Below are 19,882 nucleotides of genomic sequence, written 5' to 3'. Positions count from 1 at the left end.
TGAACGGATAAACCCAACTACACCAGATTCCGCAAGCACACTGACTTGTCATATTTTTCAGACACCTAGGATTGCGCTACGGACAATACAAATGATTCTAAAATGCATTAAACTAATGGTTAAAGTATACCATTGCTCACTTTCATTTTATTTATGATTTTGACCACTCAATTTTTTAAAATTAAATTTATCATAAAATGATAACCTATCTATCACAAAAAATAAATTATTGATTTATAATATAAATGGTTACTTAAATATCAAGTCTCGTTAAATTAATGACGTAATATATTACTAATTGGTATTATTTTTAATTTAATCTATAAACTTTTGTCATATAATTTTTATTTTTTCTTCTTCTTTCTTTTCCTCTCCTATTTTTTTTTTAAATATTAAAAACTTTTGTCATCCTCGCCTTTATGTTATCTCCCAAATGTCGTTCTACTTCTGTTTAAATAGTAAAATTGGACAGACGTCTCTTCTTCTTTTTTGGGTTCTTCGATTAACTTCTTTGAAAAACTTATCAAAAGTTCTATAAACTTTTGTAACATTTCAAGATTTGATTTTCAAGTTTGACTGTATATCATATCATATCAATTATTTATACCATTTGCATGAGTTGCCCCTGAAATATTTTTCGGGACGTTTTGCTCCCTAAAATTTAAATTGTTATCTCATTTGTTAACTCCGTTAAAAACTACATGTATAAATTACATATTTAGTCACTCAACTATTTATGCAGTTTTATTTTAGTCAGTCAACTATTTTTGTTTTCGAAATCATCACTTAAACTCAAGTTTTTAGTTCGTGTCGGTCACCCAATTTGATTAGATTTAATTTTTAAATTTACAATATAAAAATTCATTTATATCACGTATTTTTTTAAACCGCATTGACTCAAGAAGTGATGAAAACATCTCCCTGCTCTAACAACAAAATATTCACCCACCCATTCACACATCTCATCTTAAGTGAAAAACTATGCCATTGATTCACATCACACTAACACATATAATTGCATTGTAACCTGCGGGTCTTCCACTAGTACAGGTACACCTTAAAGTTTGCAGAGAAGATTCACAAAATAACATAAAAACCATGCCGTGCAACTGAGAGGTGCATCATCGTAGAAAACATCACTCTTATGAACATACACATGCTTTCATCACTTCTCGAGTTAATGCGGTTGTAAAAAATATGTGATATAAATGAATTCTTATATATTGTAAATTTAAAAAATAAAACTAATCAAATTGGGTGACCAAAACGAAACAAAAACTTAAGTTAAGTAATGATTTCAAAAACAGAAATAGTTGACTGACCAAAATAGAACTGCATGAATACTTGAGTGACTAAGTATGTAATTTACCCACATGTTTTTTAACTGACTTAACTATTGAGACAAATGAGGTGACGATTTAAAATTTAGGGAGTAAAATGTCCCGAAAAATATTTTAGAGGACATCTCGATACAAATAGTATAGTTTAGGGGGGTAATGGTACATTTAAGGCTATAAAAAAATACTATTTCATCTTTTGGACCCATCTTGTTTCATGAAATTCAAGGTTATTCTAGCTAGATTTTAATAGTGAGAAGAGAAGGAAGCTCGCTGCAAAGAACAAACTCCAATCGTAGCTAGGTCCAGCAACGACATATTGAGATCTGATAATTTGTTGGAAGTCTTTGATTATGTGATATATGAGGTCCTTACTGACAGAATAACAGATAAGAACAAAAATATTATTGTTTGATATGACTATATCAATAATGATTACGGAGAAAAAAGAGTCGTAGATTCTTTTTATTTTGTTTTTAATTTTATTAAGTTAATGAGTAAAAAATTAAAAATATATATTACATTCATATTTTAACTAAAGTTCATATGTTGAACTAAAAATTAATCTTCTTTTGTTATATAATTAATTTAATGAGAGTTAACATTTGAATGACCATAATAAAACAATAATATAGGTGATCATTTTGTGATTGGTTGACAATATAAATGATCAAAATATAACTTTTAGAAATTGAATAATCCAAATAAAATATGAAAGCACTAATGTAATTTACCCTAAAATAATTCCCCCCCTCACTTACTAAAAAAACAAAATAATACGTAAAACAACTGATTTTTCCACCGCCCATCTTATCCGAAATTGTGTCCACTTTTCAAGATTTTAGAAATTGGGGAAGACGTGGATTCATGTTAGGGCTCTCAATTGGATCGTTAAGGTTTCTAAATCTGTTACCGGCCCCATTATATACAAATAGCCACTCATATTTAAATAATTTTTATTTATATTTTTTAGTCTTTGAATTATGATGTTAATATTATTAATTTATTATATTACAACCACTCTACCATTCTAATTTCAGAATTTAAGTTAAAAATGTCAGTATTAATTTACAATACATTTATATTTTCAATAAATCTAAATAATTTAATTTATAATATGAACTTCTATCATCAAAATAATTGAGATATACAAAACAAAGAAACTGAAAAATTGAAACAACTCAAACCATGGCGTGTGAGGATCTATAATTTGCACGTTTGAAACCCATAATTACTCAAATCAAATTTTATTTAATTTAATTATAATTAACTTTTATTTTTATAATGTAAAAATAGGTATTTTATGTTTCAGACAATAAAAATCATATTTATGAAAATTTCACCAAACAGCATAAAAACAAAAAAAAAATATTTTTTGTACAAACTGGTCTTATCCCTCATTCCAACTGTATTTATTATTTTGAACAACGTAACTTTACGTAAGTTACATGACGTAGTAATATATTATTTAATAAACTAAAATATTTAATCACGTTGAATCTGGCATCAGAAATTTGGCAATATAATATGCTCACAAAATAATGGAATAAGGGATCAAACAACAAACAACTTTCCATATTTCCATTTTCTGCGTATAAATTGCATTAAAGAATAAGAATCACAAGTAAACCTGAATGGAAATAGACAAGAACTTCTCAGAAAAATAAAATAAAATACCATTACACTTCAGGAAGACAATTATGATGCTTTGCTACATTGAAGACCACACAGCTGAACTCTCATGGATTTCCTCCTTCCTTTGCTGAAACAAACTGCTTTATGAAAACTTCAACGCAGCCGAATTATGACGCCATTGCCGGCAAGCCGGTGAGTTTAGCAACACAGATTCTAATGTGTCAAAAAATTTAACTGCACCTCATCTTAGCAGTTATGAAAGCTCCAATGGAATCGAGGAAAATTATTGAATCATGACCATGAAAATCCTAATAAGCAGCTTTCACAAGGGGCAGAGGCCTTTATGCATGTGTAATAACTCAAGCGACCATCAAAATTCCAAGGTTAGGGAATATGACTATTGGAACTTGGGAGGTGGGCTGGATATCTACTAGCTTCTAGGTATCCCGACAACGAAAAACAACCATAAAAGTTGCATCCCGGGATTTTTCTAAATCTAGGAACCATTAGCATCTGTGAAGGGGAGCAGGATATATGTCCAGAGGTTGATATCGTAAGCGATCATTATGAGGCAAAGGTCCCTCCTGTGTATTTTAACAAGAAAGTACATCAAGCAAAAGGTAAAGAATAACTATTTCACTATACAACTTAGTTGTTAGACAAAGGGACCGAAAGCAGTTTCGACAAAATGAGGAAAAAAATGCATAAACAACTCGGACAGACTATATCCTAAATGATAAATCCAGCAAGGGTTGGACAGTTTTTTCCACCACATAAGTAGATGGGTTAAGGAATGGTGTCCGTATAAAGCCTTCATTAGATATGCTAAAAGAATTGAACAAAATTTCGGTTGCTAAAATTTTCTGTCCTTACATTCTCAAAGCTGTAATGAAATATAATAGTTGATAAAACGCAAATAAAAATACCTCATCCAAGTTGATCTGGAATGGTTTGACAAAGTCCTCGAACCTCACTGGAGAGAGCCCCTTAATTTTCTCCTCAACTTCCTACAAGAAAAAACAATTCAAGATTAGCAGGGAGTATGACACAAACCCCAAGCCAAGTTGTAGGAGCTCCATGGGTGATACAATAGGCAATAATGGATGCCAAAAACTAAAGAACTGCTAAGGGGTGGATGTATTTTCTCAACCTTAATTCTGTACTATTGAGATAAACGACATTTATAAAAATGATGATCCAAAACTTGAAAGGTTTCAACTGAATATGATCTATCCTAAGAGTTTATCTTAAACACTTATCATTGACAACACATTAGCAAAACTGATATTAATTAAACTAATATATGGAATAGGAGTATTTTTAGCATACCAATCCTGTTATCCTTGACTTTTCCAACAGTTCATTTGCAATCATATCCAGTATGTGCCTGTTGTCTTTCAAAGCATTTATTGTAAGCTCTTCAGTCTCTTCGATGTACTGCATGAACACCAAGCATCATAATTTCAGTTGAAGTTAAAATGCTGGGAAATTAAACAGTCTTTCATCTCTATACTTAAGAAAAGAGAAAAAGAAGGGGGGGGGGGGTTGGAATCAGCTTCTGCTTAACAAACAAAATCACAAACTCACAAACAACTTAAAGGCATGCACATCTTTTGTTGAGATTTATTGAAGGTGCTGAATATCTATTATGAAGTGAAACCAACTTGTTGGTAAAACTAGACTATGTCCATAGTATGGTAATAGAATGCAATTTTACGTGTTAAGAATTCCACAATAAGATATAAGAGTGAGATTTCCCCCCAAATGCCAAAATTCCTACTTCCAGATAAATTTCAGACAGTTCATCAGGTAATCAAATCATTAAGCTCCAACAGAGGTTCATATTTGGTCCTACGTGAATATCACAACAGGAAAAATATATTTGCAATTAAACCTCTCTTCTTTGTAACAGATAAAAAGATATTCACTATATTTTGTTACTACTATGCAGACTGTAGAACCATTACTAATAGACTAATGGTAGGTTATCACAGTAGCAAACAACAGTTATAAAAAGACAGAGCAAGCTAAAATTACCCTTGTCAACTCTCGAGTAAACAGTTCAGAGACTTCAGGCGTCATATTGGCAGGAATTACATGAGGATCATCCCACTAGCACAACAGAGGAATAGGTAAATATTAGTAGTTAAAAAGAAATAGGATGTTCGTAAAAATTTTAAACTTGAGAGTTATACCCTATATTTTATTAATTCACCATCTGAGCTATCCGCTCGATCTAACAGCCCCACTCTTTTGGTTAGTTGAGTTAGCCCTAACCTTGCATTTTGTGGACTGATCACCATTTCCCTTGCAATCTGAAGAGATACATTGAGTAAGAAAAACAAGATTTGAAGGTAAGGTGCTTCTAAAAATAAAATATACTCTCATTGAAAGCTCAGCTAGTATTTCAGACATGATTTCTTGGAGAAGAGAACTAAGTCAAAATTGCCTTCTTAATGCCTGAAAGGTGAGTTGTGAAAATGTAAAATGCCATGAGGCTAAACATGTTCAATAGCAAAAGTTAGAGACTAAAAGTAGAACAAGAATAATATTTGTTAAATGAGCAATGCATGTAAATAAACTGCGATATCAAAAAGCAAATGCATTAAGGTGATAACCTTTGTTATCTTTTCCAAATCATCCCTTCCACCATCAGTTATGTCATCACCAAACACAACAAGTTCAGAACAAGAAGTTCAGAACAACGTCCACCGTAAGCTACCACCATTTGCATTTTCATGTAGCCAAATGTTGTATAACCTTGGTCTACCATGTCCTCACGGGGGTAGAATACAGATATTGCAGTTTCCTACTCATGTTGGGAAAGGGTAAAAGAAGGATAAAACAACAAGAAAGGGAAATACAAATGAAAAAATCCATAACAAGCCATCAAATAGAAACCAATTGTTGAAACATTTGTACCTTGCCACCAGGCAGGAGCTGAGAAAATGCATGCCAATCAAATCGAGGAACAAGTGAGCTAAAACTATGTGACCAGCTTCATGAACAGCCAATAGTCTCTTCTTTTCAAAAGATACCTACATTACGTCAACTCAAAATCAGAAAAATAAACTACAACGTCCTTTTTTACATGATAATCAACTTCCTTTCATTGTCAAATTCCCAATAATCAATGGGATGTAACTTAAAAAGGCAATACTATTTCTTCCACGCTCTTCTACTACTCTCCACCAAATGGTTGCGCTAGGAGATTCTCATAAAACTTGAAAATCATTTTTTCTATTCTTTTGTTAAAGGCTTTTAGTACTAGCCAGTCTCAGGCTTCTAGGAAGAGATTTTTCCTGAAATTTTTTAACCACTGACCATATCTCTGCATGTAAAATATGTACGTTTGGAACCAAAAATATGAAAATCAATCTTCTTAAAGTTTGTGGCATATTTCAATTTATAGTACTATTTCAGTTGCAAATTTCAATTTATAGTACTATTTCAGTTACAAAACAAAAACAGTTGCAAATTTCAATTTATAGTACTATTTCAGAATAGAATATTTCAGCACTTACACTTGCTTCACATTTCTGTTGCTCTTCCTCTGTAAGGAGTACACCCATACCTTCAAGCAACTGTTTATCTAACACATCAATAATATCTTGCTGGAAGATATTGGAATGCCCTTTTCTCACCTGCAATAAGATTTAAAGGTAACAGAAACCCAAGGCCTAAGGAAACAACAAAAAAACTACTTTTGCTCAGATCGCCTTAGAGATCACCACAGTAGTCCAAAGATTTTCAGCCTAGCTTCAGTGCTAGGGAGCATGAACACAAACAGAGACATGGGGAAGTGGTACGTTGCAACAGAAATGTAGTTTGTAAATGTGTCAAAGCATTTTTTTTGGATTAATGATAAAATGAATACTTACTGACATTATTGCTGCTTCATTAACAAGATTTCGGATATCTGCTCCAGAAAAAACAACCGTGCGAAATACAAGCTGTGGCATGGGACAAGATGAGACACAATTAGCCCAAAACCAGATTAGTCCTTCATTTTCAAACTCAAAAAACTTAGTGTGTCTAATTGAAAACTGATTACCATATTGTACACATTACTGCACCAAAAATGCAACACTCTATTTCTCTAAGGAAGAACTCTAATCCTTCACATGAAACTAATTCTTCTCTCCTTTTTTTTCATTTTTCCTGAAATATTATTATCACTCTAACGACACATATTTTCTCTCCTCATTCTTATATTTATTTTAAAATTTTATTAATTCAAATTATTTGTCTATTTCCCTATAAGCAGAGTGTGGATTGTCCAACGGTCCAGCCATATACCAATGGGTCCTTTTAAAAACTACAAAAATATAAGTAGCAGAAAAAATTTTGCTCAATCAAATTATATGGCTAACTTTTATTTCTCAAGAACGATCACATAAACATATGCTTGTTTGCTTTCCCCTTTCACTAAAGTGAAGCAACACGGCCACCCAAATAAGTTTACCGATATAAATTGGTAAAAACAGCTGCCTAACTTATAAGAACTTAAAAAATATTTACATAATAGGCATTTTTCAAAGATCTTCTTAGTGGAGTAGATGCAGAATATAGAACTCTATAAAATACAGCAGAACCTTTCCAACTGAAAGAAAAAAATGGTGATTATGTATTAGTTATTGGCAGGTTCGGTAAAGGAAAAGGAGTAATTTCATAAAGTTGCCAACTACTAATGCTTGACCCATTGAAATTTTTAGAAGGCAGCTGTCATTGCCCTCTCAACTAATTTCACAAAGGAAAAAAAAAGCATGTTAGAGAATCTTGTAACCTAACCAAACATGAAGATTCTAGGTATAGGTTGACCAATCTCAGCAGCTTTTGAGCCCATTCATGAGCATGTCAAGAGTTGTGACTTGTTATGAAGATTGATCCATGTTTAAGGAAGGCAGAACTGGGTTTATTGGTGATGAACAAGGTTAAGAAAATGACATCAAGTGCATAATTGTTGGATAATAGAGCTTGTTGGTGGATTAATTTAAGAGGTATTATATTTAACATCGATTAGCTTTAGATATTGCCTTGTCATTGTATGGAATTGGATCTCTCTGGTTAATGCCAGCTGTTCTCAAGTTTGTGGGTTGGGTACTTTAACACAGAATGAGACTTTATAAAAACATCAGATAAGTCTTACATTACATGCAATGATGACGACGATAAGCAAATGGTATTTATTTGCCAACGACAGACATTTTATCTCTTTAATCTATAGATGCATGACATGAAAATAGAGTTAATATGAAAGTTTAAAATAAACACATGAATATGAACAGACCAATCACTATACCTAGACACACGCTTAAATTACATTGAATTAACTTACCTGTTCAAAGTTCACATCTTCAGCAAGCAGCTTTCCTGCACTATGCACACCAAATATTTGCACTCGTTGCTTTGCATCTGGCAAACCAATGTATAGACGGCGATCAATGCGTCCAGCGCGAACAAATTCGAGGTCCAGTTCATCTGGTCTATTGGTGGCACAGATAAATATAACTGCTTGTCTGAGTGAAAACCGATCAACACCAGTTTTCTCCTTCCTATATGATGTAGAGCTTAATAAGAAAACAAATTTGCAAGTATGAAAAGGTCTAAGAAGAGAAGTTTAGTCTGCAAAGTGAACATAACAACAAAATATGGATCTCCTTTCAATAACTAAAGATATCACCATTTTAGGATTCAACCTGAGTTAATCTCGGCCAGGTGCTACAGTAAAACATCAAAAGAGAGTAGCGAGCCTTGTTCATGGAGTAACAAGAAAAATGCTGGGAGAAGTTCAAATGAGAGAATTTTGAACTAGAAGGTAAAATAAGAACATCAGCTGAACAAACTCTACCAAGTCAGTCCACCAACCTAGAAGGCCCATAATAAATTGATCTTAGCTAAAATGGTTTGACTGTTTATTTGGAATGAACAAAGAATGAATATTACTAAATATTGTTTTAGAATTCTAGTTATTCTCCAATAAATCCAAAGGAAAACAAAACAAATAGCTACAGGAACAAATGCTGGCATATGCATTGAGGTAAACTAGTGCACTTACTCCCCATCAAGCTGTGCGATGAGTGCTTCAAATGTTGCCCTTCTGCGTGGATCCTTTCTTGCATGCCTTCCAGCAATGGCATCAATTTCATCAACAAACACAAATGCAGGTGCCTAGAACAAAAGAGATTTTTTTTTGATAGAAATGTGAGGTCTCATTAAAACGAGAATGCAGGTGTCTAGAACCAAAGAGATATATAAGAGATTCTAGTAAGTGGAAAACAAATAGACCCAGAGTACGAAAATCAATAGTTATTACAAGGAAATAGAACGAGAATGCCAGCATATTGCAACTGCTACTTGAAAGCTGGAACGACAACACGTAAAAACCCAGCAAGCAAAATTATGAATACAGAGGATAAATTTCTCTGCAGCATTTGGTTTCATTTATCCATAGAATTCAACTGAAGTCATAGGAAATTAGGAATGCCAACAATGGGAGAATTAGATTCTCCTAAAAGTTTTCCAACAGAACCTTTGGAATTGAAAGTGCTCATGGACCTTAAAATATCAGGAAACGACTGTCTGAAAATTTAAAGAGAAAAAGTAAGGTCAACTTTCTGACATTGCTAATTGCGCCAATAATTCAGGGAAAAGCAACCTTGTAACCTTTTAAGGAAGGATGGTCAGTTGACAATGATCGATGTCCCTACTTCCTACCATGAAAGCTGCTCTCATTGGTATTATAGCAGCCCTCTCCTTTTCATTAATGAAATACATTCTTCCATGGCCAAGGGGGAGATGAGTGTAGAAAGTCATATAGGCATTAAAAGAAGAAAAAAGTACATTCAATTTCCAACAACAAGCTTTCGAACTAATCTTAGGAGGTTTTACTGTCAAAATGCTCAATGAATTATTACCAAATTTAAGAAACCTTCTTATCTCTTATCCAAAGACTTATAAAGGGCAAAACACATTTTTTCATTATCAATCAACAATAATCGATTATATGCTGCAATTCCCTTTTTCTTTTAGTAACTGAGAATACTAAGTGCTTATTTTTTTGAAAAGTACTACTAAGTGATTATGATGCTACGAAATGTCAAAATGTAAACAAATAAACGAGGCACACCAAACTCTAAATCTACCACTGGAAAACAACAAATTTTCAAAAAAAAAATGAAAAGGGGGAGTAATGAAGAAGACTTACATTTCTCCTTGCTATAGAGAACATCTCATTGATCCTAGCTGCACCACTTTTTTCACTATCTGTAAACTCTGCACCAGAAGCAAAAACAAAAGGCAACCCACTTTCTTTTGCTAGCGTTCTAGCAAAAAGTGTTTTGCCAGTCCCAGGAGGTCCAGAGAGAAGAACACCCTGTCATGACATACCAATGACATGCTTACCTTATAGTCCAATCAATAGAAGACTGAGAAAACATCTATTGAGTATAAAAGTTTACCCTAACAAACTGAACGCCTTTTTCATAGTATTGCATAGGATTCCCCATATAAATCATCAGTTCATCAAGAAGATCCCAAACATCACCGCCCAATACCACTTCTTTATACATGGATTTTGTTTCACCAACATTGCCAACTGGCTGAATAAGTGCGGAAGGCAATCAGAATTTAAGAATGTGAAGGGGAGAAACAAAATAGAAATTTGAAAAATTTACCAGGATGAAGTTTTCCGCATAAGCCATATTTTTTTTTTGATAAGAATAGGAGGCCTCATTAAAAACCTCTCTCATAGTTGCCTCTTGAACAGAGGCAGCTACTGAAGGAGGAAAAGAGTACCCCAATTTATTAATAATCCAACTTACATAAGATTACAAAATACAGAACACCACCAGAAAAAACAACAAAGTAAAAAACTACTAAAACCTATCATCCAATCCCCTCCTTGGCTAATTTGTCAGCCTCCCAATTACAAGACCTAGGAATATGCCTAACCAAAATATCTCTAACAGAAACTAAAGCACCAATCTCCCCAACTAGAGACGAAAAGAACGAAGGGGCAGCGTCAATCCTCGAAATCCAATCCACCGCTTTTTTGCAATCAGTCTCTATAATTAGTCTTCCTTTCAGGACCCATTCAGAAGAAAGGAATAAATCAATGCCTTGTTTAATCGCTTTCAATTCAGCATACACAGGAGGGCCTGGTCCCGTAGCATTAGAAAAGGAAATTAGAGTAGAGCCATGAGAATCTTTCAACAATCCACCAATTCCTCCCTGCAGACCATCTCTTCTAACTGCCCCATCTACATTGAATTTAAAAAAGTCAGGAGGAGGTGGAACCCAACGCTGATCCATCTGCCTGTAAAGAGGCTTAACTGAAACCCTATCCGCCAACACATGATCCCCAATTAAAAGATCCACCTGAAACTTTGCCTTCGGAAATTTGGCTAAGAACCATTTGGCCAGCCTGAACCTGCAAATGAAGAACAACAAAGAACTATCCACAGTCCCATTATCAAACACCACTGAGTTTCTCACCTTCCATAACGACCATAACAACACTCCCGGGATAAAATTCCATATAGTAGAAGACGGTCGTAGAGAGGACCAAGAGGCTAGTAAAGACCTTGGATCATTAGGCAAAACTAAAGACAGCTCCCAAATCCTAACGAACCTATTCCACAAATCCCAAGCAACAGGACAAAGTAAAAAAAGATGTTGGATTGTTTCATCCTCTTTGAGACAAAGAGGGCATAGAACACCGTCCAATGAAATGCCTCTCTTCTTCAACTCCACTCTAACAACTAATTTTAGGTGAGATACCTGCCATAGGAATGTTTCGACTTTTGGAGGTGCCAAACCAGACCAAACCCACTTGTTCGATTGAAAGGTCCCCCCTGAACTACACGCTAAAGCTTCTCTACATGATTTAACCGAGAAAATGCCATCACCCTTCCCTGACCAAGACAGAAAATCATCAACAGAATCGTTCAGATCAATGCTATCAATCAGCGACATTAAGGAAATCCATTGGTCCAATTCCCAGTCACATAAATACCTCCTAAGATGAATATTCCAAACCCAACGACCGCTAACGTAACTGCCAAACTCCACGACTCTACCCCGTTTAATGGTCGATAAAGCAAAGATCCTAGGGAACTGATCTTTTAGGGTAGTATTATTTGCCCAGATATCATTCCAGAAGTCGATGGATCTTCCATTCCCCACTTGTATCTTAGAATTAGACCTCAAACCGACCCCTATATCATCATTTTTCTCATAATTCTTCACAATTCCTCTCCACATCCACGAATCTTGCGAATTAACAGCCTCATTAACCGATAAAGATAAACTGGAGGTGCTATGTTTAGCACAAATCATCTTCTTCCACTGTGAGTCTTTTTCATTCGCAAACTTCCAAACCCATTTCCCAAGTAACGCTCTATTTACCAAAGTCAAATCCAAAACTCCCAAACCGCCATTCTCATAAGGTTGACACACCGTTTTCCAATTAACCCAATGAATCCGTCTCTTAATGAAACTATCTCCCCAAAGGAAATTAGCCATCAAAGAGTTTAGTTTGTTACGAACCTTAATCGGAATTTTGAACAAAGATAAGTAAAAAGTCGACAATGAAGACAGAACTGCCTTAACTAGCACCAGCCTTCCTGCCATCGATAAAGTAGAAACTTTCCAGCCAGCTAATTTGGAGTTAAACTTCTGGATTACTGGTTCCCACAAAAGTTCAAAATTTTTGCTCGAGCCTATCAGTAAGCCGAGGTACGTCAATGGGAGAGACCCCACCCCACAACCTGCAGCAAAGGCCCAATCCTTGAGAATATTCTCCTCCAAATTGACACCAAACAGTTTGCTCTTGGATAAATTAAGATGCAACCCTGACATAAGATTAAAAACTCTCAAGACTCTTCTAATATTAAGGATCTGAGTAGGAGAGTCCCTGTAGAATAAAATTAAATCATCTGCAAACTGCAAGTGAGATAAACGAAAGGGATTTGCCTCCCTACCAACACTAAACCCTTCAAACAGTCCACAATCCACAACCTTAACAAGCATTAAATTCAGTAACTCCCCTACTAAATTAAACAGCAGAGGAGACAAACTACATCATTGTCTCAGCCCTTTGCCCAACTTAAATTCTGCTAAGGGAGAGCCATTCACAAGAACCGAGATAGAGGCAGAAGAGATGCACAAATTAATCCAAGAAATCCACTTATCTCCAAACCCCATCATTTTCAACAATCTCAATAGAATCGGCCATTCCACCGAGTCATAAGCTCTACGAAAGTCAACCTTGAAAACAACACCTTTCCTCTTCATTTTCCTCCAAAAATCTATGGCCTCATTAGCTAAAAAAACACTATCAATTAGCTGCCTTCCAGGAACAAAGGCAAACTGTGAAGGACTAACAATATCTTTAATAACTAAGCTCAACCTTCTAGAAAGCACCTTGGAAATTATTTTGTACAAACTGCCTACATGGCTAATAGGTCTATAATCTTCGATAACTTCCGGATTAACAACCTTGGGAATCAGCGTAATGAACGCGTGATTGACCCCATGTTCCCAATTCCTTCCCTTGTGAAAGTCGTCAACAAAATTCATAATATGCTCTTTCAAAATTGGCCAGAACTTTTTGAAAAAACCCATCGTAAATCCGTCTGGACCCGGAGCTTTGGCGCTGTCCGAATGAAAAATTGCCTCCCACACTTCCTGTTCTACAAAATTCCTTTCAAGAAACTTCCCTTGGTCATCAGTCAATTTAGCAAAATTGAGATTAATTTCGTCCACCTCTAACGTAGATAAAGAGTTGTAATTGACCTTGAAATATTCAAAAATAATGCGTTTCAACTGCTCTGGGTCTGTAACAACATCATCATCCACCTTCAGAGCTGAAATGGAGTTGAATCTATTTCTATTAAGCGCACACAAATGAAAAAACTTTGTATTCCTATCCCCATCATTAATCCACTTCACTCTTGACTTCTGAAACCAAACACTCTCCTCCTTCCTATGTAACTCCCACAGTTCCTTCCTCGACAAAACTAGAAGATCCCTATCTTGACTAGTGAGGCCCCCTCCTTGAGACTTTAACTCCAGGATATTTATTTTGGCTTCCAGATCAACAATAGCATCCGAAAACCCCCTCTGGTTGCTGCTTGGCCATGACCGAATAGCCTTCTTAGTTCCTTTAAGAATGGAGAACAAACCCCTACAACCACTACCATTCCTAATATCTAATAATGAATTCTCAACCACCCCAGAGAACCCTTCCTCCTCAAGCAAATAGTTAAAAAAACGAAACGGCTTAGGACCCCAGTTATTGCAATCTTCTATCAACATCACAGGATTGTGATCCGAGAGAGATTTGGGAAGCATATTTTGAAGCACCTTAGGGAATTTGCTAACAAAGGAACTACTTAACAAAAATCTGTCCAGCCTAACCCAAGTGGAAGCCTCTCTATTATTACACCAAGTGAATCTCCCCCCTACTAACGGCAAATCCATCAAATTAAGGGACTGTAAAAAAGACCAAAACAACTCCATGGAGTGCCAGTTTTGAGAAAAACTAATCTTCTCCTCGGTAACCAAATAAGCATTGAAATTCCCCCTATACATGCAGGAACATTCAGACTTTGCACAAAACTCAACAAATCCCTGAAAAAACTCCTCTTTCTCAGCCTCTACTGAAGGACCATACACATTAATCAGAACACAATCAAAATTGTTCCTCGTGAACCTCCCAGTTAAAGCCAAAAATCTCCTATTAACAAATTTTGTGGTAACCACAAACAAATCTTCATTCCACAAACACAACAGACCACCTGCAGAACCATCAGCTGGAGAAAAACTACCACAACGCATCAAATTGCCCCCGAGCTTCCTCCTTAAACCACTTCGACAAACAATCATTTTCGTTTCCTGTAGAAACAGTATGACCGGCTTTTCTCTGTTCACAAGTCTAGCCACAGCTCTACTCTTCTCTCGTTTCCCAAGCCCCCTAACATTCCAAGATATAATTTTTAAATTTGACATTAAAAAAAAAAGGACCCAAAAAAGCACCAGACCAGCCAAAGGGGACCGTCAAAAACCAACTCCAGACCCCTTCATCTGCATCCTGAAAATCTCTTCTTCAAAAGACTTATGCCCCTCTTTGAAGGAAATACCCAACATGTCACAAACCTCCCTCGTAGCGGCTGCTTCGATCCTAGCTTGAACTGACTCTTGTGACATCTGAGAGGCCACCCTTTCATGATCCAAAGAGTCCCTGACCAAGCTCTGAATCACCCTACTATAAACTCTATCAAAAAAGCTAATCTCCACTTCACCCTCCGAGCAGTCACTGCCCGAATTACAAGAGGCAATTCTGAGCCTTCTCCTATTAGAATTAATAATCGACCTGGAGCGAACCTGACCTGAAAACCCTGAAGACGCCATCATGCTCTCCTCTGCACCCTTAGAACACTTCCTAGAGGAACCGGAAAAAGAACCATCACCTACTGCCAAAACCTTCTTCATAGTTGGTTATACTTTTTGTAAAGAAAGCGCTTAGAGGTGACATGAAGAAGCATTGCAGACTCCCTAATAAGCCATAAAATTAATAACCCAGGAACTAGCGCAATCACAACTTTCATAAAATAATGGATCTGTCGCTTCTGAAGGAGGTCTACTTCAACTCCAAAATTTGAGATAACCTCAAATAAGTGAGGATCAAGGGGAATATCAACCTGCAAAATGGTGACAGCAACAAGATATTTTATGAAAAAGGATATATATGACCCTGGTTCCTAAGCAACATGAACGAAAAATTTTACTTACAATATATTCTAATGGAAAGCCTTCTTTCATTGTAACATACAATATTTTCAAGTCCTCTGTGAACACAACAGCAGCAACCTGTTTTTAAAAAGAATGCACTATCAAAACTTCCTCCATTGCTATTCTAGTACCCCACAAAACCATACAGAGAATTGTTTCAACAACAGAATATGTTAGTGCCATGTACTTAAACCCCTAAATTTCGCTTCACAGTGTATCTAATCCCTTTCTTTTATGTTGGATTTTCACCATTTCTAAAATTTAGAGGAATCCTATACAACCATCTAAATCCTCTGACCTAAAGAGTAAATAAGGTGCTTATAAAGTTTTGTGTGCAAAGTGCAGGCATATTTGTGATAGTCATGCCTATATGCATACATGACAGAGGCACACACGTGCCTGTATACAAATATATATGTGCACAGATACCACATATATAAAGGTTGCAAGTACCATACTGATAAGCATTCCATTTTTCTCAGAAAAGTGGTCCATACTAGTACACTGTATTTCAATATACCATTTTAGTTTTATTATAATGAAAATATTCCAAACACATTTGCTTATATGCATCAAAATGAAAACATGAAATTTAACTCAAGTTGCCTAATTCAAAAAAGTTTGAAACAATATTAATAACTGAGAGAATATAAACGATAATGTTCTTTGATTATAACAATATCAAAAAAGTACTTTCACACGAATCATAGTCCTCTAAACAATTCAAAAAGTACTTATAATTGTTCAAAAGTGAAAAATTATGCCACCAAATAATATCATAGCACCTAGAGGATAAAATTGGAAGTGAAATGCAGAAGCTGTTAATTTCTAGAAGAAGAAACCCATAAAATGCTCCTTTTTAAGACAGAACACCAAGCTCAGTTGGAAGTAAGCACAAAAGGTCTATGTTTTGTTATGTATAACCAGTTAATCAGTGGCATTTATTGACCCATTCTGACTATGTTTCTGCAGTATCAGTTTTAATGTTGGTACTCTTTCCTTCCTCGTGAGCTTTAATTTTGCAAATCTTTCAATAGTTCCTTAGCTTTCTGAGAAGAAAATTGAAATAATTTTACCGCTCTACAACACAAATCTCTAACCATATATTTCCTGGTGTTTGTGGCTTTTGGTACTGTAAAATAGCTGCTCTTAAGTGATTTTATGAGATTTATAGCAACAAATTTTGAAAAAGGAAAAACATTATAATAGAACACAAGAGATTTGTGCCCATTGAAACATGCAAATACAATGAAAAAAAATGAGACCGAGGGGTACCTAAAGCAAATGGAATGTACCAGAATATACTCTTATCTAGACAACTATGATATTTAGGTGTGTGCATGTATTTGAGGGAAACAATACCTAGTGCAGGAGGACAACAATAAAAAATATTCAAAGCAATGAAATACAAGAAGTATATTAGTTATTTCCCCAAAAGTGCAAGAATAGATGGTACACCAGCTTACCTCAGAGGAATCAAGTTTTTGAAGAAAATAAGTGTAAGGTAACTTGGGACGATATCGCCACCATCTCTTAGATATCCAAAGAGCTCTAGTTCCTTGTGTTTCTGTTACCTTTTCAACTACATCCTTGCGGAGGCTATTCTCCACCTCTTTCATGTCAAATTCAACTACATACTTGGCATTTATAGAATCTAATTGCTCAGATAACTTTTCCTTTTTGAGGATCTCTTTCCATGCTTGTAGCCTGTCACGCCATGTTCCCATACTATTCGGAACTTCACCTGCTGGGGCAAGCATGAATAAAACAGGGTGTCAATAAACACAAGGAGAGAATAGACAGGTAAAATTCAAGCCAAATCCCCCACAAACCCACGTGAACTAAAAAAAATCTGTTATAAATTAACCACAAAGTATACCTCACAAGCAGAAAATAAAGCAGGAAGCAAGTTATTGCTCATACAGGAGATGAACTAAAGTAATATACTAGAGTGCAAAATCTCCGGTGAAAAAATAGAAGACTCAAAATACAAGGTACGGAAACTTTCTTGTATAAAAGCAAATAAAAGCCTTGCTTTAATGATTGATGGCTATGTACATGCATACACTTTAACTGACCCGAAATGCCCAAGTCTTTTCTCAGCTCCTCCTTTTCTTCAGCATTCAATCTTGCATCACTGTCAATAATTTGTTTCACGTTCTCCTTAGAAGGCTCTGGATCATCGTCCCATGCATTTTCTCCTACATAAGAACTGTCGTGAATAAGCATTCCATTTGGTCCTTCGATAAATTTCTTCAATTTCAGGCCTTTGGGTGTTGTCTTCCACCATAATCCCTTCTTAAACCTGTAATTACATGAAAGCTAGAGAATATAAGAATTAAAGTTTGAAAGGCCCCTATGATGCCAAATCTGTGCGTTGGTTTACCATTTTCAATGTATGTATCACACGAAAGAACTCAAGTTAAAAAAGCTTGGTGGACAATAGAAACAGGAAATAAACATAGATTATAGGCACATGTGAGTATATAGGCCAAACAAATAATTGATAATAAACCAGCAGTAAACTAACCAAGAGATTCAGGGGCCAGGGCTACTTGTTACTCAAAAACATTAGCTATAAACAAAATAGTTGTGAATCATCTTATGAGCAGAATATATCACTTGCAAAACCTTCAAGAATTTAGAAGTTAAAGAACAACGCATTCCTTTTAACACAACGAATCACATTATTCCACAATTTCATACTGTGTATATAGACCTTTACTGAGAATGATACTGCGTTGTCTGAAATTCAATACATAGACAGACACTGAACAACATTTGTATAACACGAAGATTGATATTTATGAAAAGCCCGGCAAACACATGAAAGTAACCAACTTGCTCCAAAAACAAGAAAATAAATAAGCAATAAGCAGCAAAATCTAAATGGCCTACTATTATGAAAATTAAATAGGAGGCAATCAAATCTTCCATTAAAACATGAACTTAGAAGTTGGTTGATAAATCATGCAGCCAACCACAACTAGATAGTCATGCCTGGTATATCATTAGAATGAAGAAATTAATAAACTGCATTTGCAAGTAATAAAAGAAATGCATTTACTTTCTTATATTACTTGGAGAGGGCTCAGGAATCAATGCTTCCATATAAGCCTCTGTTAATTGTTTTCTTTCTCGATCTTGAAGAGGAGCTCGCACGACAGCATACAATTTTTGACAAGAAATTATTGCAACAAAAATATAGAGGAACAAGGCAGTAATCCGCTTGAGATCCCAATTTTTAAAATCCTGCAAAACAATTAACCAACTATCAGCTTTAAAACAATGAAATGGTTGATACAAAAATAGAAAAGCAGAAAGCTACAATGAACTGGTGCACGATGAGCTATATCCTGAAACTAAATTTCCATGAGCAGACAATAGGGTAGCAATTAAGCAGAAAGGCATTCTGGTGCAAATCCCAACCTCTATTAAAGATTCTTACACTATTTTTAATTTAATTCGTTATACATACATGCACACATTTAGAAAAATGCAATAGTCAAACGGTAAAAAGAAACAAAATAGTTAACCTTCCAACGCTCCCACTGATTCCAGCTAACAAACTCGGGAAGCAACTCGGTCCTGAACCGACTGAATTCACCCTCGCCCTTCCTGAAACCTTGGTTAACTCGTCCCACCAAACTCACCAATCCTCACATACGCCTCATCCAAATCGAACCCAGTTTCCTTCTTAACCGACTCCCCAAATTTGGACCAAAACTTCTCAGAGTCGAAGCGGAGCCAGGAGAAGCCATTGGAGCCAGGCCCACCAGGATTGACAGACGAAGAAGAAGCTCTGATTATGAGCCTGCGCCTTGTGGAGAGCTGAGAGAAAGTGAGGGCTTGAGGGGTTTTAGTGATTGATATGGGAGAAAAGAGAGGAGGGGTTTGGGCGCAGGGGATCGGAACCTCCATTTTTGTTGGTAGCATGACACGAGTGAGGAACTTAAAAATGAGGTTTATCGGATGGGATGGGGCTTTGAGGGGTTTATCTATACGTGAGAGAGAAAATGCCACTCTATGCCCATTTTGGATGGACCGTTGTCCGTTCCGATGACACGTGACTCGCAGGCCAGCATGTTAAATTTAGTTTCTCAAACAAAACATCA

The 19,882-nt window shown here is 35.7% G+C and overlaps 1 protein-coding gene across 1 annotated transcript; it reads right to left on the bottom strand.

Moving 5' to 3' along the window:
* Window positions 1-3,310: 3,310 nt before the first annotated feature.
* LOC120141511 (ATP-dependent zinc metalloprotease FTSH 12, chloroplastic-like) lies at window positions 3,311-19,791 on the bottom strand. Its single transcript, XM_039156355.1, is given in 24 exon segments — window positions 3,311-3,556; window positions 3,899-3,979; window positions 4,302-4,409; window positions 5,010-5,084; window positions 5,168-5,287; window positions 5,591-5,659; window positions 5,662-5,781; window positions 5,895-5,944; window positions 5,947-6,010; window positions 6,497-6,616; window positions 6,854-6,925; window positions 8,311-8,527; window positions 9,031-9,143; window positions 10,180-10,347; window positions 10,433-10,573; window positions 10,649-10,682; window positions 15,468-15,676; window positions 15,768-15,845; window positions 17,234-17,511; window positions 17,846-18,072; window positions 18,835-19,019; window positions 19,304-19,414; window positions 19,416-19,716; window positions 19,748-19,791. Coding segments are annotated over 23 exon segments (3,006 nt in total). The 5' UTR covers window positions 19,704-19,716; window positions 19,748-19,791; the 3' UTR covers window positions 3,311-3,478.
* Window positions 19,792-19,882: the final 91 nt, after the last annotated feature.

Source organism: Hibiscus syriacus, unplaced genomic scaffold (assembly GCF_006381635.1).
Source record: "Hibiscus syriacus cultivar Baekdansim isolate YM2019G1 unplaced genomic scaffold, ASM638163v2 tig00110809_pilon, whole genome shotgun sequence".
In the NCBI taxonomy this organism is placed as follows: Eukaryota; Viridiplantae; Streptophyta; class Magnoliopsida; order Malvales; family Malvaceae; genus Hibiscus; species Hibiscus syriacus.
This window is presented reverse-complemented; position numbering and strand designations above follow the sequence as displayed.